Genomic DNA, 24,898 nt, shown 5'->3' on the forward strand with positions numbered 1-24,898 from the left:
TAGCCCAAATCAGAAACAACACCTCTGTAAATTAAGAACTTGCTAAACAGGACTACTGAAATGCCAACCCTCTACTCTCAAGCTGCATTCTTTAATTTCTCTCATTCCCCTATAATATACCTCCAGGGATATTGCCTTAAATTTGGGGCAATTTACTGTAGAAAATATTCTTCACAAGCTCAATTTGGAAGGCTATGCTACAGTTTGAATATGTCAGCTGTTTTAAAGTTCACTGTCTGTAACAAATGTCATTTTCTTCCCTCCTTTGCATGCACTTGAGAAAACATCATTACCTGAAACGTGACAAAATATTCAAGACTGACTATGAAAATACTGTGTTGTGTTTTCAGTTCAGTAGTGCCTCAGATGAATTTCAGAACAAAATCAGTCTTAACAATAATAAAGATTTTTTTAAAGACCTTTATTAATCTGAATATAAAAAAGACAGAAGCTGCCTACAATATAGGACAAAGCTCTTGCTTCATGAGGAAACAAAATTTTCTTTACAAAGTGAAAAAATAAATACCCTCTTAGAGTAAGGTTTATATGCTAATGTGTCATAAAAAAGTAGAGTTTTAATATTTTGACAAAATGTCTGTGCAAAGAAACAGATGCATAAACACACATTACTGCTACATTAAGGCAATATGAAAAGTATAGTCAGAGAATTTCCGTAAAGTGACAGTGTACTTTTCTAGCTTTGATTAAGCCAGTATTGCACCCAAATATGGTCTCCAGTTCTCTCTGTACCCTGGAGAAGACACTAGGAAACCAGAGCCCAAAATGCCCAAGTAAGGGAGTGGAAATCAAAAACACTTTATTGGGTAGGTAATTTCCTGCTAAAGATGCTAACTGAAGAAAGCATTTAAAAATTAGACAAAACCCTTAAAGATTAATGGTGCATGTTTCATAGTTTAAAATCAGTCTCCAAAAATAAAGCCAACTTGAAGGGCAGTTCCCTGCAGCTTCCAAGACCACCAGCCAGAAGTGGACTGTGGGAAACTCGGGAGTACCCTGCCCACTGAGAGCTGTGAATGAACTGCCACAGCAGTGCTTCCACAGGACACTGGCAACCACAAGACTGTCCTGACTCACCCTCAACACTTGAAGATTAACAATCTTGTCCTCCCTTTCCAAAGCTATTCTCTCAGAATTGTTTTCTATTTGACAGAATTCTGAATTAAGCACAGCTGCTTAGTGAAGCCTTGTAACTTCATTTTAAGAACTAATTTTTTAAAAAGAGATCTCTCCTCTTTAAAGCAATTTACTAAAAGCAGAAGCTATGAGCCTTACTAAACTGGTATGTGTAAAAGCAAGTCTTACTATTAAAATAAACAGTACAACTGAGCTAAAAAGGATTTAGAGCATGTAAAAGAAAAGGCTGCATTGCTTTCACCAGGTACACTTGCATGTCTACACCACATTTCTCCAGGGTTACCAAGCTTTGTGGTAACACTGCCGTGCTACAAACTTATGGATCATTCCTTAAAGAACATGAATCAATTACACTTCTACTCTTAGAAGACGTCCCAAACCATTTTGGACATGCTGAACAAAGAATAGTTATGTTAAAAAATGCAGTATTTTTTTTTTGCTTTTGATCGTGGATAGGTGCCAGAGTGATTGCCTTCTTCACAATCAATGGTTGCATTTCTTATTAGTGCAGTTTGAAGAGTACACAATGCATTTGAAGTGTGTACATAGATCATATCACAGTCAGATTGAGAAGACTGGTGTGGGTTGGCAAGTACACGTGCTGGACATGCTCTACACGAGATCTGCAAACAGGACACGACTGGAAAGGAAAAACATCAGGAAATTAGTTTACTTTGTATTTTGAAAGTCTCTGCACTTCCTGCACATTTCACATACACAATAACAGCGCTTTTTCATCATTCCATGTTTAAGACAGAGTATGGTGAGAAGCAAGAAGCGTGCAGCTCATTCTTAGCCTCACCACAAATTATGTTATCACATCATTCAGACAGAATGCTCTCTGAAATTAATTTGCCACAAACAAAATCTTAGTAGTTTTACTAGAACATTAACACAAACATATTAATCCATCACTATCAAATATAAAAAAAAAAAAATCAAACCTTCCACACAAATTGGTAACTCACAATTTAATGGCACTGCATTTACCTGTAACTGGGAAGCACAGGACTTGCAGCAAACTGTGTGGCCACAGGGACAAAAGGTTGAATTTATCTCTTCTTCACAACACACCATACAAAGCATGGACTCCTTCAGCTTGCGCAGCTTCTCTTGTAGGGCTTTTGTTTGTTGGCAGCTGAGACCCTCACAGTTGTCACAGTTCATACTGCTTTCTGAAGACTTAAGAGGGGAACTTGGTGGGGTTTGATCACTTCTTGAAACAAGATCCACAATGCCAGCATTATAAAGAGCTCGCCTCGCATGATCATAAACTTCTTTTGATGTTCTTTTAATATCAAAGACATATTTTTTACCAAGATTAATGTTTTCATTCAGAAATAGAGATGCTAGGTGACCCTTTAAGTCTCGACTATACTGCATCATGACAGCACTGGTGACAGTGTCACACCTATAAAGCAATAGGACAAATGCAAACTTGGTTAGTTAATACCAGTAGAACGATCCTATAGTCATTTGTTCACAAAGTTGAAGATACAGCACTGAAATTAAAGCAAATTAAACAGTCTGAGGTAATATTTAAGCTCTTGAATGATCTTTGCATGAAAATCCTCCATTAGAAAGTGTAAAATGGAAAGTGACAATTACTTTACATCTTCAAAATGTGAAGTGTCTGGTAAAATGGAGTCAGCCTATGGAAGGGACTTAAAAGAATTATGCTAACAAATAGCAAACAGTTGCTTAATCCACAGTTCAGCCTGGCAACACCTTTTTGCATGGCATTTCCAAATGCTGCCCTAAAGAATGCCAATTAAGAGTCTTTGGCTCTCAATTTTATCATAGAGTCAAGTAATGTTTTTAACCCAATTTCCACCAAGTACTTTATATACACTAGTATTATATCATTCTGAAGGGAAACAGTGTGAATGTAGTGTCGAGAATTAAAGCATTTGTATTTGCCACTGTGCATTTCAGCTATCCTAACCATGCTTGTCACATATTTCAGTGATCCAGTTGAATCTTCAGAAGCCTATTAGGGCATATCACTTCTCTAGGCAACACAGGAAGGAAAACACAAAAAAACCCCAGAAGGACTACAGCCTCCCAGGGCCTAAAGTACAAGATCTAAGCTTATGGCCAAATGCTACTGCCAAACTAAGATTCTGCTTAAGTAAAAATCAAACTGTGAAGGACAGAAAATTATAAGCAGATTCAAAGATCAAGAAGTAATTGAAACTAGTATGTGGTAGTTAATTTTAAGAAAACACTGCTAAGTGTTTGACAGCTAATCTTACTGATCAGTGTTGGACACCACAATAGGAATGAAAGGGGGTTGAAAAGTTGCCCACCGACAAAAATAACACCCCACCCTCAAAAACAACAGGACAGAGACAGTAGATAGCTGCTGGCATGAAGCAAAATCCTGAGCATGTGAGCAAGGACAGAGGAACTGTAAGAAGGTTTAAATATATGGGATGGGAAGGTACCATGCAGGTAACAACTGAAGGAGCCAAATAAAAGATCTACGCATTCTGAATGACAGGATCTTCCCATCTGCATTCTCTCTTACATAGGAACAAAAAATATAAGTATTGCTTATTAAGTATCAAGGAACATAAAAAGTTTATAATCTGAAATGCTGTTATTCATAGTGGGAAAATTTTGCTTACTTCTATTGTTACTTCCACCCCACAAAATGGAAAGTAGCAAAAACCTTTTCAGCTTCTGGACTTAAGAGGAAAAGAGAGACTGAAAATACCATAGAATTTTGCAGAGTATTTCCAAAGTGTAGTCAGACTGCTGGCTGCTTAAGCACTTGGATCAAACACTGGAGAAGAGCAGCAGCACATGACTCGGGCAATACTGACCTGTAAAATGCATGTGTCTCTGTAATTGCTCTGTAGAGTCCACTTGCTGCCCTTGTACTGATCATCTTAAACAAGAGAACCACACTATTACCAGACTCCTTGGTAACAGTCAGATACACATTCTTTCCAGACTGAGTTGCCATTTGAACAACAGGATAAGCAATCCTAGAAATTAATGTTAAAAAAAAAAAAGGTTACTTAGTTGTTAAGGATTAGGGAATTTTCCACAAACTATTATAATGCATTTTTATCAGAAGTTACAGTGATTTCTGATGGTAGTCAGCAATGCTGATTGAAGATGCTGCCTCAAAAATATATATAAAAATCAAAATTATTAAGGTCACTTATTTATCTTGATTACAAACAGGTACTGCCCTCATCCAAATAGTCACTTTTAGTAATTCTCAGAGCAGTTTTATGTATTTATGTAAAAACTAGAGGCATGCTCCATAATTTTGAAAAACTGATCATGCAAAACAGTTCCAGGAAACACATACCTGTTGATTGGACTGAAGTCATCTTTGCAGATGGATATGCCTTCAGGTCCAACACCAATAAGGAGTTTTTGCCCTTCACTATCTCTTACTGAGTGCCACTCTACCCCATAGTTCTCCAGTGTTGTAACAATCTGTAGAAGCTGGTATTCAGCAGATGCTTGACTTAGACCTTCTAGCTCCTTGTGCTTTGTAATAATGCTGTTGATAAAAAGATTAAGGATAGGTGAAATAATTAAAGTATCTGCTGTTACTGTCAGCAGCTTGTTTTAACATGGGTTTTTAGATGACCTAGTTAAACAGATTAGTAAATGCTCCTGACCTGCTTTATCTGTCTATAGATTTCCAGCAATTGTGAACTGGAAATAGTTGAGAATTACCAAAAGAGAATGTCAAGGAGAAAATACTGTGCATTTGCTTAGAAATGAAAAAGCTACATGTAATCAAAGCTTTCCAAATAACACCACCAGCCCAAACATATTTCCCTGAGCTACCACTAAGTTCATAATTAAAGAAAACACTACAGAAAAGTATGACACACTAAATGTTTTTAATATTTCCTGATATTCAGGAACTAAGCTATGATGATGTTTCAGAATTCTGCTTACTTTTCAGAGTAAGGGTACTAAGCCAGATAAATTCCTCCATTCACAAGTACAGGTCTAAGACATACTTACATTTTAAATACTCTGCTCCAGATACTTATATATATCTGTATTTCCCCACCAACCAGAGTTTTCATAAGAAAAAACCAAAACAAAAAAACACCTCATAACTGAGCTTAAAAATTTAACTGAACTCAGAACATCAAACATTCAGGGTGGAGATTTTGCTCTCCAAATCTATTACTGTTAAATTACTCATTTACACTATATCACCAGCAATTAAATGCATGACAAAATCTTCTGCTGTTGGTCTCCAAAAAGGAAACTAGATCATTGTGCTTTTTACCTCTCCAAAATGGTAGTGGTGAGCTCTTTTGCACACAACTCTTCATAATTGTACTTGGCAGTGTTCTGGTTATAATCTCCAAACTTCATCTGTGCCAACAATGCACTAAGTTCAATTGCATGCTCTGAAGAACACTGGAGATTACCAGCAAGAAGATCTTCTTTTATATGCAAGAAAAACATATGCCTGAAACACAGTCAAACATTTGCTTACAGAAATTGTTACATGATATCTGTAATCAAGACACGTAACAAGTAACATCACAACTATGTTTGATAATCAAAAATTTGCAACAAATGTACCAAGCAGATGAAGTCTGGCACAAGGGAAGGAAAAGGGCCTCCATCTTAGTCTTACTCTTAAACATGAAGCTACAACTGAAGATGGCATCTAAAATCACTACTAAAAGAAAAAGAAAAGAGCACTTCACCATTATCCTGAGTATCTCAAGAATAAGAACTGCTTTAACTCCTAAGGCCACTTAGTAATTTCAATTTAGTGAGTAAAATAACAATGAAAGATTTCAATTAGTTTCCCATGTTTACATTTTTGTTGCGATTTACAAGTTATTCTTCATTTCACAAAAGCAAATTTGGGAAGAGCATCTCAAAACATAAACACTTCTATTTTGCAAGAGGGGAAGCCATACTCTCTCTACACAGTGGAGATGCCCCTGCCACTACAGCAATGGTGTTTTTGCCAGTGACACAATTAATAGAATAACCTGAAATACCTGAAAAGGCATTGGGGAATGAAATAGAAAAATAGCTACAATGTAAGCATTTGTCAGACCAACCTTTGCACTTAAGACCAAGGCAGGTTTGACAGCTTGCTGAAAATTCAAAAAGCTGCTCTTAATTATCTAATAGCTTGCTTGACAGACAAAACATTTTCATCAACATTAACAGCAGCATGTCATTATCCCCTGTGGGTTGGCCTAACTTCTATAGATCATCCTTGTTTTCCTTCAGGGGACACAATACAAATTTCTTACCATTTAGGGCTCAACATATTTATGGAAGCCAGATGGAGAATTATGTATCACAGAGTTACGTATCACTGAAAAAAATCTTTCAGTAAATGAAGCCTAGCACTCACAGGGATGTGACTTGGCTTCCACAGGAACAGGACATTTTCTCTTCTAAAATGAAGTCTAATCTACTTTTAAGAAAAGCCTTACTGAAGCTCTGTATTTAATCTCTCATAACTGAAGCTGAAGATGCTAATAAGTGATTAACTTTCCTTCCAACTGGAATTTTGAATATCTTACATATATTCTGTTGTAGCATTCTAGAACTCCTCTGTACAACAAGGCAAATAGGATTTTTTCAGTATTATGAGCAATTACAGAACTTACAAAAGTTGTGTTCTTTCTTAGCTCTATTGGTAAATGTTGCAACTAAGAAGATACCAGCCAAAAGATGCCGCATATCAAAAACCTTTTGAATCAGGACAGAACAGAACTGGTATTAAATTATCCTGTAAGCTTTCCTACAGTCCACTTCCTGCAAGAATTCACAGCTCCAACACTTCCCTTTGCAAACCATTTGTTATGCTAGAGCATCATACTAGTTGTGATGCAAGTGCTTAATCACAACAGTCTCAAGTATAAACATCAACCTACACTCTTTAGCACTTCTAGAGGGGGGTCTGGTGGAAGCCAATGTCCTCACACTGTGCAGGACACAACCTGAGGTGGCAGGAGGACCAGAACTTCAGACAGAGCTGTCTCCACTGTCAGCAGGTCATTCCTTCTTTAGGCTCTTTTTCTTTGAGACAAAGTCAAACCCCTGCTCCCATGTATTTCTCCTACCTTGCAGAGTCACAGCTCTTTGGGCTTGGGCCCCAGAAAAGTATATCTGTGGCCTTTTAAAATTATTTTGTTGTACAGACTCTTTTTTGTGCTCAGCACAAATCTAAATAATTCAGTATAAATTACAGAAACACTACGGCCAAAATAAATTCAAATAGTAGGCCTTTCCCTAACTCCAATCAACATTTCATAAAATAAAGATTTTCTCATGCACTCTTTATCCTCTGACAATACCAGAACAGGATTTCCAGTAATTTTAAGTACTAATTACAGCATTTCAAAGAAAGATTAGACTTTTTTTTCTCATTAGCTAAAACACATTTGTAACTACCACACCTAAATTCTTTTATCTTCAGGGTTTTTTTCATATGACAGCACTGACTACACAGGGTAGTCAAGAGCTCTTCTCTTGCTGGGAAGACCTTATTGACACCTCAAGGGGAGCTGAAAACCAAAATATTGCTCCTGCAAATGCAGATGAATTACAGAACAGATACAGCAGATGCATGGATTGTCACATTCCACCACTACAAAGCTGGTAATGGCATAGGAAGACAAATGAGTTTAAGGCATGATGTGAAGTAGCATCACATCAGCTAATGCGAAGTAACTTCCCATAACTGGCTCACATCACATAAGGGAAAACATCTCAAATACTCAGCTACTTTGCATTTTTTTGATAAATAGAACAAACAGCACATATAAAGGACAGTTATTGCAAAGTAACTATTTATGCAAATTCAGTCCATCTGCACCTAAATAACCTAAATTGCACCCATAACAGGACAGTGAATGACTTCACACGACCTGTTAGAGGAGCTACCCTGAATCAAAGTTCAGGTAGCAAATTCTCTGCTTCCTTTTTTTTTTTTTGTGTGTGTTGGTGTGGGTTTTTTGTTTGACTCTTTGGGTTTGATGAGAAAAAGGCACCTATAAATTTAAAGACAGTGAGTGTTATGAACACATCAGAAAAAGTGGTTTTGATTAGCCCATCCAGCTGCAGAGTGCACTCCTTCAAAATTATATTAATATACATTGTAAAATCATTCCTCTTCAAAGGTCCAAAGCATGACACTAGCCACAGTCTGATAACAAATGCAGACTTTTTTTTTTTTTACATTAAACAAAGTCTTTTGATCCTTAAAGAAAAAGCCCTAGGAATGTGATTTTATTGCTGAATACAGTCAAGCAAAACTAAAGCATTAGGATCTTTGATACAGTTTCTTATCTAATTCTGCAAATTCTAAAGAACTTGATAGACTGCCTTGTAGAAAACCTGCTCATATAACAGATACTATTAGTTACAAGAAAGGATTTATGTAACTTTTTGTAAATTAGACTGCGACCTAATCACTTCATACACAATCCTCCACCCCTCCTTTCTCTTGGAACCTTTAGATATGATAAAAAAAGTTTTTAAGACTTCTCACTCTAAGGATAGTCAGGTTGTACAGTAAGAGAATACTTTTTTTCAAGGAATGATTTCAGCACTAGTATTTTAGACTTAATGGAATTTTTACCTAGCAAGTTGTAGAACAATGAACTATTAAAACTAAAACTGGACTATTTTTACGGTCCCTAAAGGTTGCATTTCCAACATTGCTGGTAAAAAATCTAACGTTTGTCCACCATATAAGAAACTAAATGATTTTGCTTCTGCATCAGTCACACTTCAGTTGCACTTGATACATTAATATTAAATGTTACAAATTTGAGAAGAAGTGAAGTCAGACAAAAGGTATGTCTGACTGTTCCTGTCCCAGCCCCAACATTCCCTTCGCACATTCTGCAGCTTTATACTACCCTTGCCAAGGCTTCATTTAGTTTTAAATCTTCACAACTCTGAACTTTGCCCATTAACTGTTGTGACTCTTAGTGATCTTAACACCTGCCAGACATTTTGAGACATTGATCAACTAGTGGCAAGGACACTTTAAGGACAAACTGAACTTCCCACTGCACTTGTAGCCCAAGTTCTCTACATGTGATAGCATCAGTATGAAAGACAGTCGCTGTAACCAAAAACAGCCTTTTCTTCCCCTCTGAACCCCACGCTACCTAGATATACCTGTGTATTCAATTGGGGAACATTTTCTGAGTTTGCTAGTTCAAAACACTCCATAATAATACTGACTAGAGGGCAACACATTAAGTTTGCCAAAGGTACACTCCATCAGTCACTGCCCAGACAGATTTCTTCCTTTCCAAGAGAACAAAGGGCAGTTTTAAAATTAGAACAGGATCACAGATTTTCTTCAAGCATTAGCTACACTGGTGATTTTATATTCATTTTGCATCCTTAGCTTTGGATCCATATTCTGCATATAATTTAAGATTTATGTACATACAAAACACTCAGTAAAATCAAATGTGGTGTGATTAATATATTGCAGTTGGATGCAAACAATTTGATATAAAAACTGTAGAAAGGGGAGATTGCAAGGAGATTTCAGCAGATGGTCCATTTCACAAAAAAGTATAGCTATCTAATCAAAGCCACAGACCCAGATATCAATCACATTAATTGCTTTTTGCCTCCCTCTGAAGCAATTAATGCAGGCTGACAATACTGAACACAACTACCAGAAACAAACATCAGAACTTCACTACAATGGAATTCCAAGAGGGGGTAAATCACCTAGTTAGTGTTGATCCAAATGAACTGGCAGTAACAACTCCACAAAAAAATACTACAAGAAGTAGATGTAACACAAGATCAATTTTCTTTTGTCACTCATTGAAGACAATTATGTGCATTAGGAATTAAGGCTCTGCACTACTAGTAGTAGTTTCTACTAATTTTTTTAATCAAGGCAAGGGAAACAGAGCAAATAGGTAGGTAAAAATTTTAAGCTCTAAACTTAGTTGTCAGTGGAAGAAGTGACAAACCCCAATCCCTTACCAAAGAGTTGTCTGCATATGACTAATGACCCCTATAAGCACAGCCAAAAGACCTCATTCTCTTGCCAGACTACAGGCAAGAATCTTGGCATATCTCCCAAGGAACTACCTGTTTTCTTTGGGGTATGATTCCTTACCACAGGTTAAGGCTCTTTCCTACTGTGGAGTATATTTACTGCCCTGTAGTCTAAAATCAAAATTAAGAGGCATGATTGTTCTCCCTAAAAATATATTGATAAATACTTCTAAATCTATAGAATATAATTCTGTTTTTAAAAGCAGACAAGGCCACCCTACATTTAAAAAAACCAATGTTTTTTTCTTTTTTTATGCTCCTCAGTATCTTTGTTCTTCATTGCTCATAGCAGAGTGGATAAAAGGTTACCAACTGCAATTTAACTCTGACTTAGACAAACAGATCCATTAAACTTACCCCAGTGTCAATCATACACACTTTCATTCCTTGTAACAAAGGCCACATCACTGCTGTGTTATAGGATGAAAAAGCAAGAAAACCATCATGTTATCTACTACATGTATCCGACTCCTCAACAGATTTAAGGCCATTCTTAATTTCAACTAGTTTATCAATACAACTGGACAACACAGCAAAAAAGTGTACTTTGTAAATACAATTCAAATACTGGCAAGCATCATACAACTTTTTAATAATCTCAAAACCAGTAATTGCCACTTTCGAGGTTGGCAAAATTCAGCTTTTTTGAATGCTTCACGATATTGTGTGGCTCACTAGAATTTGACATATTTTGTGGTTTACATGTGAATATTTGATTTTCAGTCTTGCTACACAGGACAAATAATGCTGAATTTATAACCTAAACCCATCATTCTCCCAGACTGCTACCAGGGACCATTGGCCTCTTGGGCGGCTTGGCAAGCACTCTTCCCGCTCAAAGGTGGGTGAAGTTTCAAGACTCCTCTGCTCCACGTTCCACACCAGCCTGTGGCCGATGCCCGGAGCTCTCTGCCATGGGCAGGGGGTGCGATATCCCAAAGGGGAGCTGCCTCGCTGGGCCGCGGCCACTCCCGGGCACTGCCCTCGGACACCCGCACCCGGCACGGCGGGACCTCCCGGCCCGCACCGCTCCTGGGCACCTCCTCCCGGCCCCACGCCCGGCAAATGTCTCCTGAAAATTCCAATTTTCGAGGTGTAATCCTTTCTCTAAGCCCTAGCTCCTTACTGCAATTCAACACTTCACATTTGATATGTGAACCACCCACAAGTCATTCAGTAAAGAAGTGAAAAGCAGGTTTGCTTTCCCCCTCACCCCCAACTGTTGCACGACCTATCAAAGAAATACAGAAAACAGTGAAAATGAACAAGACACAAGCCAGAGTTATGATCTCGATCTTGGACCATCACATGTGTCTTTAAGCAAAGAGATAATCCTTTTCAAGCCAGTATGATTTTCCATGCTAAAGAAAACTTACAGCTAGCTCTTCAAAGTCCTCCAAACCAGCACACTGCTCACACATCAGACTTGTCTGTAAATTTCTGACAGCAGCAGATTAAATTTGAATTACATTATTGCACTGAAGCACTTTTATTCCATTGAAAACAATTCTAAACTATGAAATCATGTGGCACAATTCAGTACCAGGTAGTCAAATAATAAAACCTAAAAGCCGAGATCCAAACAAGAATAGAAATTAACTGCTTTTAACCCTGTAAAAAAAGGTGCAGTAGAAAGGGTTTCTCCACGCAATTCTCAGATTCCCAAAGCACTTAGTGAATGTGGTTTGTTGCCATAATGGTCAGAGGTGCAATTATAACCTCTTCTGTCTTTGTGCTCTGTGCAAAAAGGCTGCCTTGTGTAAGAATATTAAAATTGGCTGTAATCTTCCTCTGGACTGATAAAAGGCAACAGAAGCTGAGGTCAACATTCTACTACCAGATTGACTTTCACAGCATGTAGAAACATGAACATCAAATTTCTACAAACAAACATACACCTGAGTTTTAAACTCAAGCGCAAGGCAAGGGTCTCTAATGCAACTGGGGCTGGCAAAGCTCCCTAAGTATACAGAAAAAACCTGGTAACTCAGTCACAACACCTGCCATTATAATCGTGATGAAGCGCATCAAGAAAATTTAGAATTAGTTATAGCTTCTCAGATTTCAAGAGCAGTTTCAACATGCATCAAATTTATACATAAAAACAGGATCAGAAGCTGCAAGCAAAAGACTGGAAAACCTCCCCAGTGTTCTTCACACACTGGACCACAAGGCAACAGCTGTGCCAGAAACTCCCCGTACATCAAATATAGACACAACAACTAAAGGAAACTAAGGATATCCATTACTTTCTTCATCACGACCTTGCACATAAGATGAAACAATGTGTCAGCTTTAACTGTACAGCTAATACTTGCAATTTTATGATATACCTACTGATTTTTAAGTTTGGTAACAGGTTTACAAGTTTTTAATATTTTCCTTCATGTTTACACACAAACATGAATTCACAATTACATGCATATGTAAATCCTCAAGCAGACTTGAGTAGGAAAAAAAGCCACTCTACTAAAACTCAGTGTCAACAATCCAGGAGAACAGACATTTACCACAGGCTCTGGAATTCTAGGTCTGCTACATGCGGACTACTGGGCTTACACAACTGAAAGGCAGTTATTATAACTTGACATACAACTTGTATTTGGTCTTAAGATATCTCTTCTGATGCCTAAGCTCAGGTTAATTTTTAAATTGTTTGATAAAAGAGCTAGTTTCAGAAGTGCCTTAATTAATACATAAAAGAAAGCTTGCCCCACCTACATCCTTTTAAATCATCTTTACAGTGGAGAAATACTTGCTGCTTTGATGTAGGTGTATAAACTCTTACATTTTAGCTACACAAGCTAGTATTTGAGGCCCTTGGGGCATGTTTCAACAGTTCAACCCCTCTATTAACTTCCACCTCCTGCCAGGTCTTGCACTGACAGTGTTGAAGGCAGGGACACAGACATCTGTAAAAGCCTTGTGAAGTTGAACAAGCATTCATCAATGATATCATAAAAATGCCACTTTAAGGTTTCCTCAGATTTTCACCCTGATTTGCTTTGTGAGCAGAGACACATCTGACATGCTCAGGGTAATCTCTTCTGCCTCATCAGGTATGAAATTGTCTGGCTCCTTTTGTTCGACATAAATCTCATTTGTTATTTGGTTTTATACTTAACAAAAATATTTAAATAAGAGTTTCTTTAAGGAAAAACACTCCACCATATGCCAAACATAGCAGAAGTTATTTCCTAAATAAAAGTACATCAGAACTGGAATTCAGTTTAAATGCATTTGCCTAACTGAAACTATTATCCAGGACAACCACAGTCTACCACCACAGCATTCTGAAAACTTCAACTATATTGATGAACTGGAACCACTGCTCCCCAAAAGCCCGTCTCCTACACATTAGATCAAAAAATAAACTCAAAACATTTCTCCCATTAAATAAACATCAAATCAGACTGTCAGCCTCTGACCAAGTTCTTTAGACATTCTGTGCAAAAGCACCATGTGGTCTTAATTCTGAAAGTACCAAGTTAATGACACAGAGTAACAAGTTCAGGTAAGTAGTGAAAATGGGTTTTGGCATTATCATACAGACACTAGATTTCAACTGGCCCCATTCATATTAATTGTACTAGCCAAAACTAAGAGGAAAAAGTATTTGGAAGGTCAGCATTAAATACACATATGCACAGCATACTTTGAAGATAATTCTGTTGCAACTCATGTGGTAATCAAACTTAAGGAGTAAAAAAGCAAGTGTTCCCTACTAAGGTTAGAAGACTATTTCTTCTGCTTTAATAACAGTATGACGATTTGTTTAAGAGGACTTGCCACAGAAGCAGCCAGACAGCTGTTTCTTTTGTAGCCTCTAAGGGCCTGTAGCTATATGAAAGTTACTGTAACATAATACCAGCAAAAAGGAATTCAGCAAGTTTTTTTGCACTGTGGGAGGAATTGTTTCCTGCCTTTCTGTACTACTGGTTCAGAATGACCTAGAGTAACACCACAGAAGAGAGGTTACTATCGGACACACAAATACCATATAAAAAGTTTGCTACTAGTAGCTTAGTTTCTTCCAGTTCCAGCACTAAGTGCTCCAAAGATTACTCACACTCATTACTTACTGGCAGCTACACGAAGTTTAATGTTGTCAATTTAATTACATTTTTTCTAAAAAAAAAAAAGCAATAATAAACTTCAAAAACACTAAGATTTTAAAACGACATAGAAAAGTCAAGTAAAATTACCATATGATAAAAGAAATAAAACCAGTGTACAATCACTTTTGTAAGTTACAGGAACTGAAAACAAATATTAAATTAAATGTGCTTAGAACCATATTTACCTACCTTGTCTGTTCCTGTAAGATAAGATGTGGCTCAACAAAAAACTTGACTCTCAATTTCAATCGATAAGGGGCTAAACCATCCATCTGCTGGGAGATCCTGTTCCTCAAATTCAGCCATAGATTCTCTCCTTTGTTGCCAGTGAACTGCAGTCCAAAATAATCAACTTCTATAATCCCCAACCTTCTGCAAACCTGAAAGAATAAGATTCTTTACAATCTGGCTACAACATGACAATGAAAAATAACATCTAAAGTGGTCTTTCAGACTGCTGACTTAAAACCACACATAAAATCCTGCTGTTAGCACCTTCATACAAAGGCTTACTCACTTAGATTTTAGGTTGCATACAAAACATTGCCCAGAAAAAAGCACTATGCATGAACTAGGAATTTCTGTACTAGCCAAAATACACACACGGGCTTCGACGGTTAAATTTCACCCGCAGGACAGGCACTTCAGAGGGTCAGCGGATTTCCACAAGAGGAGAATATCTGCTACTCAGTATCACAGCCATTAGCACTTGCTGGGCAAGGAAGAGTAAACCCACAAGTTTTATTTAGGTGCCACCAGCAGTCTGGACTGTTCGTCTGTCTCCCCCCAGCATCCCTACAGCAGCCACCGCAGACACAGCGAAGCGGTGGTGACGGAAAGGCGAGAACACACCTGGACGGCAGCTCCAGCCCGCTCGGCCCCGGATGCAGAGGTTGGAGTGCAGTGGGTGCTACATCCCCCGCCTCCGGCCCCACTCCTGTCCCTCCCCGGGGACACTTCCAGCGGGATTCCGTGGCGAGGCCCACGGGAGCGGGGCCGGAGAGCCCCGTGGCGTGGGATGCAGCACCTTCTGCATTCAACATGGAGAAGGGGTTGGGAAAAAAAAGAAAAAGATGGAAAATAAAAATAAGAAACCAAAAGCCTAAGGGAAGCGGGGACGCTGCGGCGCTCCCCGCCCCCACCGCCGCGGCCGCCCCCGCACGGCCCAGCCCCGCGCCACCGCCGCCCCTCGCCTGGCGTCCGGGCCCCGCCGCGGGCAGAGGCGGCGGGCGGGCAGGGGAGCGGCCACGGGCACCAGCACTCCGTGCTGCCCCGCGGTCACCGCCGCGCTCGTCACAGCCCCCGCCCCGAGCGCTGGCGCCCGGCGGGCGGGCGGCGCGAAGAAGCCCCTCACCTGATTGAGGCAGTCCTCGCCGTTGGCTTTCGCCTCTACCTCCACCTCCATCACCACCGCGTCCGGCCTGGTCACATAGCACAGCATGGTTGGGGACAGCCGCTTCTGCTGCTCCGCCGCGGACACCCGGAGCGGCCGCCGCCGCTGTCGGCACGGGCTGAGCCCCGCACGCGTCGCCCGTGGCCCACGCCCGGACACCGGCAGCGCCCGTCCCCCGCCGCCTGCGCGCCGCCAGCGCCGCTCCCTCCTTATGTACCCTCTGCTGCCCCGCCCCGCCCGGGTCCGCACCTGCGGACCAATCAGAAGCCGCCTCTCATGGCTGCGGGCCGCCGCCGCCGCCAATCAGCGCCGCCATGGCCGCGCGGGCGTGTGTTGTGCTGGCTCTGTGGCGCCCCCCGCCGTGCCCGCAGGGTCGCAGCGCGCCGGGGCCGCTGGCGGGGCTCGGTCAATCTCCCCCGGCCTCCCTCAGGCTCCCCCAGCCGCCCTCAGGCTCCCCCAACCTCCCTCAGCCTCCCCCAGCCTCCCTCAGCCTCCCCCAGCCGCCCTCAGCCTCCCCCAGCCTCCCTCAGCCTCCCCCAGCCGCCCTCAGGCTCCCCCAGCCTCCCTCAGGCTCCCTCAGCCTCCCTCAGCCTCCCCCAGCCTCCCTCAGCCGCCGCTGCCCGGAGCTGGTCACCCTGGCGTTGTGTCCGCTTAAATCGAAGCAAGGTGTGCTCTTCCAAGTGCAGGTGGAGGGCAAGCCTGCTGGGCAGGGACAATCTGTGATACATGTGAGAGAGGGCAGCCATGGTCTGTGTGACATCCAAATATTGCCTTCACAGAATCACGGGATTAGGTTGGAATCATCAGTTAGGTAGGAAAAGACCTTTGAGATTGTTGAGTCCAATCTATGATGCATCACCACCATGTCAACCAGACCATGGCACTGAGTGCCAGGTCCAGTCTTTCCTTAAACACCTGAGGGGATGGTGTCTCCACCACCTCTCTGGGCAGCCCATTCCAATGTCTAATCACCTTTTCTGTGAAGAAATGATTTCTAATTTCCAAACTAAACTTCCCCTGGTGCAGCTTGAGACTGTGTCCTCTTGTCCTGTTGCAGGTTGCCTGGCAGAAGAGGCTGCTCCCCGCCTGGCTGCACCCTCCTTTCAGGCACTGTAGAAAGTGATAAGGTCCTCTGGCTCATATCTCAGCTTTCAAACACTCTTTTTTTTTAAATGGAAGATAAAATCCAAATTGATGTTCTCATTCCCATACTCTCTTTGGCCTCCTCAACTCTGTGTTATGCAGAATGCAGAACCCTGGAAAACATGGAAATTTGAAGAATGACCGGTCAAGACCTGTCACAACCTCCATGCATCACCATGCCAAGGGATGGTGGAGATTTTACACTCACTGAACTCTGTAGATATGAATCTCATAGGTGATTCCTAACCAGGGGAAGAACACTTGCACCAGGTGACCCCTTGGAAGCATGTGTTTGTCAAGCACACCCAAGGTGCATAAAGTAGTTTATGGCTGCTTTAACAATGTAAATTGAAACAACAGGGAGGACTAAGTACAAAATGCATGCTGTGTGTGTTGCCCAAGAGAAGTGTAGATCAAAGACGTACTGAGCAGTGCAGTGGTGAGGAACAAGTAGGCTGTCACCAGGCAGAAGATTGTAAGATATTTCATCTTTTTCTCTCAGACAGTGCCTAAAGGCTTGCAGCGGGCACTTGTCACAAGAGCTGTCTCCTGTGTGCAAACACAGTAGCTGAACAAGTAGCTATGAGAGGAAATGGGAATCTAAAAACAGAGTGAAGAATAATAGGAAGAAGAACAAACCACAGCACTAATGCAAGGTCACCACAGGGCTGAATATTAGCTTGTTCACATGTGTATGGGTCACTTGCTTCTGTTTCACAATTTCTGCTATGCTTGTCAGGGTTGTTAGTATTTTCAGTTTTTAATAAAAAAGCGCTCAGAGCAGATGCTTATTCTGCTGGGAACTCTTGCACACATAGTATATGGAGCTTGATCCATTTTGTTTACGTGAACTCTAGAAGACCTCTCAGTTGTGAACGAGGCAGAACAGTAGGAGACAAATAAGAGTCAGGACATGAGATGTCAAACCTGAGTGGTGCTACATTTCACCTGCACACTTCCTAGCTCAGATTTTCATGCTCAGATCTAGAGTGTTTAGTTTTAAGAACTTAGAGTCTTAAAGGACCAGACTCATAGAGTGGAGGGTTTAAAAAGAGAAGTAATATGATAGAAAGATGAACAAAATTGCAAAACTAATTGCATATCCACTCTGTGGTTTTCTGGTGTTAAAAACCCAAACTCTTTGGGAGAAGATTAATTGTAAAGGGATTAGCTACTAACAAAAAATTACAAAATATTTTAGTATGGAAAAAAAAGCCTGAAGGACCCACTTCTTGTTTAGTTTTTGTTGAAGTGGATGCAGAAAGTTAGATTTTAGTTCTATTTTAGTTTTACTTCTATATATTGGGGAGTTGTGGTATATTGTGTGATTTTGATATTTCTGTCATAATCAAAAAAAATCCTAGATGTGTTATGAAGAAGAAACACCAAAACTGCCACAATGACTCATGCCATTAATGTTCTGATATCCTCTCCCTGACAGTAGCTCATATCAGATGTTACAGAGGAAGGTGAAAGAAATGTTCATATAATTGTAAGATAATATTGGGCTTGTATATTTTCTCTAACACTAAGCAGTTAAAGCTGGCCTATACCTGATAGTTTAGCCTTTACTTTTTTATCCATTTTTCTTGTGTAGCAGAAATCAGTTCATTTAATGCTGGACATTGTCCAGACAAAGAGAAACTTAACGTTTCTCTATGTATTAATATCCATCCTGTGTTTTCTTTTTATCTGACTTAATGTAAATGCAGGTGTTCTTATTATGTCAGTAAAAGTGTTATCCTGCTTTGAAATCTGCTAAACTGTAAACCACAAAAATAGCTTGTGGCAGTAAATTGCGTAGATTGGTTAAGCCCTGTGTAAAACAAGCATTTTTTTTTTGAGGGTGTGATCTGGACACCGCTGTCACAGAAATACATTTCATTTTGCAGACTCTGTGTGATATTTTATTCATGCTGTACAGGAGAGAGTAAAGGACCGAGCCCTTTTGCACACAGGAGACGGCTTCTGTGACAAGTGCCTGCTGCAACCCTTTGGGCACTGTCTGAGAGAAAAAGCTGAAATATCTTACAGTCTTCTGCCTGGTGTCTTTGATGAATTATCAACACCCAGTGAGCTACACTGTCAAACTGCTCATAGCATGGATGTTCACCTTCTGCGTATCATAAAAGAGCAATGTTTATCAACATGTCATCTCAGTGCTGTATTTCACAAAATGATGTTTGCTGTATGACATAAATCCCTATAGTGGGTCAGCTATGGTGTCAGTTTAAATGTATATTTACATTTCCCTGCCTAACACTGGTTGATCATTTTCCCCAAATGTAATCTATCTATAAGGTTAATTATTTGTCACATCCTGCTTCAAATAGTTATAATATCTCCTTGTCTTTGACACTTGAATGGAAATTCTGTGAAAAGTATAATTGCTAGAAGAAGGGAAATAATTTCTAGACCTTTGAATTTAGTTCCCTTCATGTCAACCATGAAACCATAGTTTCGAAAGAACAAGCATGCCTCTTGTACAGATTTTTATTCTCAAGGCTCCCCAGGTGGTTTCCTCCAACCTATTGTCATGATACTCCATCTTGTGAGGAATTCAGTAGTTTAGCTGTGGTCTCTTTGCCCAGATATTTTTGCAGGATCTTAGAAAAGATCCTCAGTTGTTGCTTGTTGTCCATGGTACTGACTCTGATAAAACTCAGGATTTTTTACTGCCACCGAAAGCCAGGGTAAAAGGTTCAAAATGCTCAGTTGCTGCCAGTGCTCAGGATGAAGCCTCATCAAGTATTTAGAAGTTCCTATCATTTATCTTTGCTGTTCATTTCTGGCAGTCACATTAAAGGCATGAATGAAGTGCTGCATTACCTCAGCTCTTGGTGCCAAAGGTGTGTCTTTACATGATCTGTATGGCCAGCAGTGCATATATGTGTATTTTGTGCTGTATGCACATGGTCTCTGTGTATCAGCCGGGAATACTGAAGTTGAATAATGTTCAGCCTCATTACAGGTTGGAGCTGGCAATGTGGAGTGGCAGCAATCTGAAATAGGTATTTTCCACTAGCACAAATCCTTAGAGAAAAGAACTGGAAAGCACATCATGCCATTGCTATTTTAGTCCTGCTTTCATTTGGGTTTTTTTTGGTTTTTTTTTTTCCCTGACCGTCTCTTTGTATTCTATATCAAATTGAGTAACCACAGACCAGGTCAGCACAAATGCAGTTTAAGATGATTTGAAATGAAACTGAGCAGGATCATATGACTATAGTCAGTCTTTTCTGCTGTCTCCTCCTGGGGTAAAATTGCTTTGTGCACGAACACAACAGTAGTGTCTGTCCTCCTTCTTGTCACTGTCAAGACTGTTGGTCATGTTGCAAATGTGCATCACTCACGTGGATGATGATCTGACTGAAGCATGGACAGAAGCATAAAACTGAGAAGCTATTCTGACAGTGATGTTTGCTTAGGGGAAACACCATAGCCCATCCATAAAACCTTTTTTTTTTTCCTACATAAAATATTCTTTTAGTGTTCGCACATACATCATGCCTTTGCCTGAAGTTTTTGAAAAATATTCCTCTGCTCCACACTGTCCCATGGTGTATAATTGGCTTCTATGGAAAAAAGAGTGTGTCAGTGACTGACATTCCCACAACGCTGGTTCTCCTTTGGCAAAATAGGGAATAAAGTGCTGAGATTTTCTGCAGCTAACAGGCCATAAGCTGATTGTTTTATGAAGCATTATTTGGCAGTCATCCCCAGGAGTTCTGATAAAACTGGTCCAGGATGTTTTACAAACATAACCACTATCCTGCCAGGCCAGACCAAGTATTCACATAGCCCTGAATCCTATTTCTTGGGAATTTTGTCCAGTGGCAGATGATGTGTAACATACAAGAGGTACTTATTGATGTCTATGTGCTGCAAAGTGCCCAAGGCAAATACCTCATGCTATATCAAACAATATAAGAAGAAATTCTTATTCTTACTCCCCATAATCCTCTCCCAGCTTCCACTGATTTGTAATTCAGGGACTTTTTTGTATTAGATAAATAATTTTATCTTGAATTGCATTTCATACTCTAAAACTTTCCCAGTTGGAGACCAGACTTGCTGTAAATATTCTGTTCTTGTTGGGACATATATCAGTTGCTCATGGAATCTATTAACTCAGTTTAATAACTAATTATTTTATAATTGCTATCAGACAGAAATTCCTCAGACTGCACTTTTTCAGAAACTCTAAACATCAAATCACCTTTGAATTCGAGCTTGTTTTCTGGGTCATTGATTTCATTTATGAGCATTTTGCTTCCTTTAGTGCTTGTAAAATGGAGTCATCATTGATTACTTTCACGTTGTTAAAATGTGCTCTTGTGGTCTGGAATCAAAGCTTTCACAAATTAAATTCTCACCAACATTAGCTCCTACACTGTCACTATAAGCTCATATATTAGAGCTGTTTGCCCTTCCTCACACCACCTTCAGAACTGCCAAGACATTCAGAAAAATGAGCTGGAATTTGAACAGATTAAAATACGAAGAAAGACTTGTATGATAGCTATTTTTCTACGTGTCAAATAACTGATAACCACAATATTAAAAAATTTACATGTATCTCAGAAGATTTTACATTGTCAAAATAATAGTCAGTTCCACAAAGTGGAAAAAGAATGTAATGATGATAAAAAAACCTTTAAAAAGACTTCTTTATTCTGCTGTATCAGACCTGTCAAACATTGATTTTATAAATCTTGTAGTATAACTCTTCTGTTTTTAACTCTGTCCATCAATCAATATAAATTTTGTAATGTACTTTTATTACAAATAACACCTAACAAAGAGACTTGAGAAAATATCACTGGCAGAAAAACTGAAACAAACGTAACAGTGTCATTAAAGCTTGATAATAAAGCATATTATAATGGATAATATAAAATAGCAAAATAATGTAAACTCTCATAATCAATTCTTCTACTTCTTTTTTCTGGTTTTCTTGCCTTTTTAAATTTTTTTTTTTTGGTTGATTTTTGGTCATTGTACATTTTCCTCATTTCACAGACCCTGCACATCCTGAGCTCAGATGAGCTCAGCTTCACTTTCTAAGTATCTATGTGGCCAATCAAAAACATGTATGATAAGGCTCATATACAAGCAAAGTGAATACTAATGACAACAGTGGTTTTAATTGTAACATTTTTTAAACTTCTGAATTTGTGTCTTTGAAAATTCCATAAGTATTCAACAAACTAAACCACAATTATTTTAAATGGCTTACAAAAAAATGTCCTCTCATTGCCTCTTTTTCTTCTTTTCCTTGTTGCATTTTGTACCATCAAGCAATCTTAGTGTGACATTCTACAGAAACATTAACTCTACCACACTGACGTAGCTTAAGCTAATAAAATTATTAATAGCAGTGGTATTATATTGCAAAACCAAGAAATTAAATTCTCCTTTTATGATTGGAAAATTTAGACTTCTGAGAGTACGCAGAGCTCCGATGATGTCACACTGGTTATATGATTGCAGAAACACTGGAATTACGTGAGGTGAATTCCTCCAGAATTTTGTTCAGACAAAACCAGTGATTTCTAGTTCTGCTGTCATGTAATAATTGTCTGTCCTTCTGATTTTAGAGCTACAGATTTCATGAATCCATGTGCAGATCAAAAGTTTCACATCAAGTTTTTCTAAAAAATAAACTAACCTATGAATTGTTTACAAAAGTCAGAAAGGGAAGTGGCTATTTTAAGCCAAAAATTTAACAGTAGGTATTCCCCTGCTTGAAATTCCCCTTGTTTGAAATACTAATTCTGAGGAAACGAAAATAATATAGTTACCATTATCAATTTAGTTTATATTTTTATTTCACTTAGAATTTACAGAAATGTATGTATTTTCTTTAACCTAGCAATAATTTTTAATGTTTAGTATCTTCAAAATATTTTATTATATTATTTTAGTCTATGCCCTAATATCCTTGTATAAGTTTAATTCACACCATTCTTTTAAGCAATGGAATACAAAATTTGCTTATAGCCTAAAAAGGATAGATAAGAAATACCTGGGCTATCATGCATCTGTCTTCTGATACACACTGAGGAACACTGTGTGCTGCTAAATATTGTGTCCCCCAAGTGTTATTATTAAAACAGCTTGTTTGAGAAGATTGCATTTTATAGCAATCAACTGATTTACTCCAAAAAATACAGTCTCTATAAATTGATGTCCCACTATTTAGCCATTGAATGTCTGAAACAAAGGCACATGAGCACAAAAGCACTCTGATTGCACAATTTTATAAGCATATTTTTCAGGAAGGTATTTTCATGGACTATTATCTTTCAATTGCAAGTATTTGCAGTCAAAACAATTACATTTTGTTCTAAATGTCAGCCAACAAGACTGCCAACAAACCAGAAGCAAAGATGGTTGCTCTTAGAAACAACATAACTCACCACTGTTAGTCATTTTTTCTCTTACAAGCTTTTCAAACTAGAGTATCTCAGTAGCTTCAGTGTTCTCATTTCATGATTAGAATAAAGGTCTACAGCTCTCATGATCACAGCAAAGAGTTCATAAACTAATTGGAGGGATTAACACTTTCATAATTTTCAAGTGTTGCTCATTATTTTTAACAAAAGCAGAAGTCTAATCCAACAATATATCAGAAGCTCCTTTTTAGGGCTCAAAGCCTGCATGGAATTGGTTGTGAGTAGAAGAGGAACAGATACCAAGTTGTGGTAATTCCAGTTAAGTGGAAGTACAATGAGCAAATTAAGAAAAGTCAGAAACTTTCAACTCTGCCATAAAAATGGGAACAAACATTTTGCAGAGGTGATTATTCTTTTCTGTGAATAAGCGTATCCTTTCCTAGGAAAGGTCACAGCAAGCAACTGCAGATAGTGTAGGATTGAGAAGTTAAAGCTATGTGTGTGGGTTCTCTCTCCATACCATGATTTAGGGAGAATTTAGGTCACAGCCAATGATTTTGTCACTTGACAGATCCAGTACTTATCACTTCTACAAATAAGGGAAGATCCAAGTGACACAAAATTTTGCCACACTGGCAGCACATAGTGTCTTTCTGTGATGAGGTATTGAGTAGGAAATGGCTTCTGTCAAATCCTGAAGGGAAATTAAAATTAGCTCACAGTTTAGCTTTTTGCCTGTTTACTTATACCAAAAGAGCACACTTAATTGGGGGGGAGGGGGGCGGGAGGGGGGGGTAAGAAGAAAAGAAAGAAAAAAAGGGGTCTTATCATTTAGGTAAAGACAAAATATCAGTTCCTGCTAAAGATATATAGACAGGTCTATGTATACTTATATATATGCATATACTTGTACATGTACCTTGATTATTATTGAGTGTGAGAGGTTATTTGTCTTGCACTGTAATTGTTACTCCAAAGGGTGATACCAATTACTCTATGAACTCAATGAAAACATGGCCAGTTTGAAGAAATAGATGAAGTGTGACAATTGATTTGCTGACACATTTGTCTCACAGTTACATGACACTTTTTTAGCGGGATCAGGAACATGTTAGACAAGAGGCAAAGCTCATGATACTCACTGTGAATGAATTTGTTCGCCTGAATCAGCTCCCTAAACTGACATTTGCTCAGTGGATTCTTGAATCACAAGGGAAAACAGTAACCATTCTCTCAAGGCTGTGATCTGGTTAGGTAGACTGCTTATTGCAAATGTTTTTAATAAGCTCATGAAGAAAGATATTTTATTCATAGAACACCCCCACCTCCACCCCCAAAGTTAGCTGTGGTTGCTTTTACAGCAGATAACAAAACTGATAACAGTTGGTAGAAATAATTTGATAAATTGTTTGATTAAACTAGTATAGTAAATAATCGAAACAGAAGTCACAAATGTCATACATATTTAAGGATACATAGTTTGATATACGTGAAAGGCTCCAATAGCTGCATGTGCAGCTGAAGGGCAATGCCATGCTTCTCTGGTACAGGAGGAGCATGAAAAGTACATCAGCAAAGACGAAAAACCCATGAGGGTTTGGGGAGGTGCATTTTGTAGGAGGAGAAAG

General features: G+C 39.2%; 1 protein-coding gene across 2 annotated transcripts; it reads right to left on the reverse strand.

Annotated features, from left to right (window-relative positions):
- Positions 1 to 1,333: 1,333 nt before the first annotated feature.
- On the reverse strand, positions 1,334 to 15,936 carry MYLIP (myosin regulatory light chain interacting protein). Of its 2 annotated transcripts, XM_072924163.1 has the most exons (8): positions 15,691 to 15,934; positions 15,189 to 15,366; positions 14,526 to 14,716; positions 5,429 to 5,614; positions 4,481 to 4,678; positions 3,984 to 4,148; positions 2,146 to 2,566; positions 1,334 to 1,795 (listed from the first exon to the last, which is right to left on the reverse strand). In XM_072924163.1, exons 3-8 carry the CDS (start codon positions 14,606 to 14,608, stop codon positions 1,706 to 1,708), a joined length of 1,143 nt encoding a protein of 380 aa, XP_072780264.1. In that variant the 5' UTR covers positions 14,609 to 14,716; positions 15,189 to 15,366; positions 15,691 to 15,934; the 3' UTR covers positions 1,334 to 1,705. The 2 variants fall into 2 exon arrangements, with proteins under 2 accessions (XP_072780264.1, XP_030121396.1); XM_030265536.4 differs by lacking the exon at positions 15,189 to 15,366 and having other exon boundaries at positions 15,691 to 15,936.
- Positions 15,937 to 24,898: the final 8,962 nt, after the last annotated feature.

This window comes from Taeniopygia guttata, chromosome 2 (assembly GCF_048771995.1).
Source record: "Taeniopygia guttata chromosome 2, bTaeGut7.mat, whole genome shotgun sequence".
In the NCBI taxonomy this organism is placed as follows: Eukaryota; Metazoa; Chordata; class Aves; order Passeriformes; family Estrildidae; genus Taeniopygia; species Taeniopygia guttata.

Bases quoted from the DNA above. Each gene is read 5' to 3' on its own strand.
- MYLIP (XM_030265536.4), bottom strand. From the start codon at position 15,777: ATGCTGTGCTATGTGACCAGGCCGGACGCGGTGGTGATGGAGGTGGAG. The intron at 4,679-5,428 runs GTAAAAAGCACA...TTTTATCAACAG, and splicing joins ACCACTACCATTTTGGAGAG to CATTATTACAAAGCACAAGG. The intron at 2,567-3,983 runs GTCAGTATTGCC...ATTGCTTTATAG, and splicing joins GAGACACATGCATTTTACAG to GTGTGACACTGTCACCAGTG.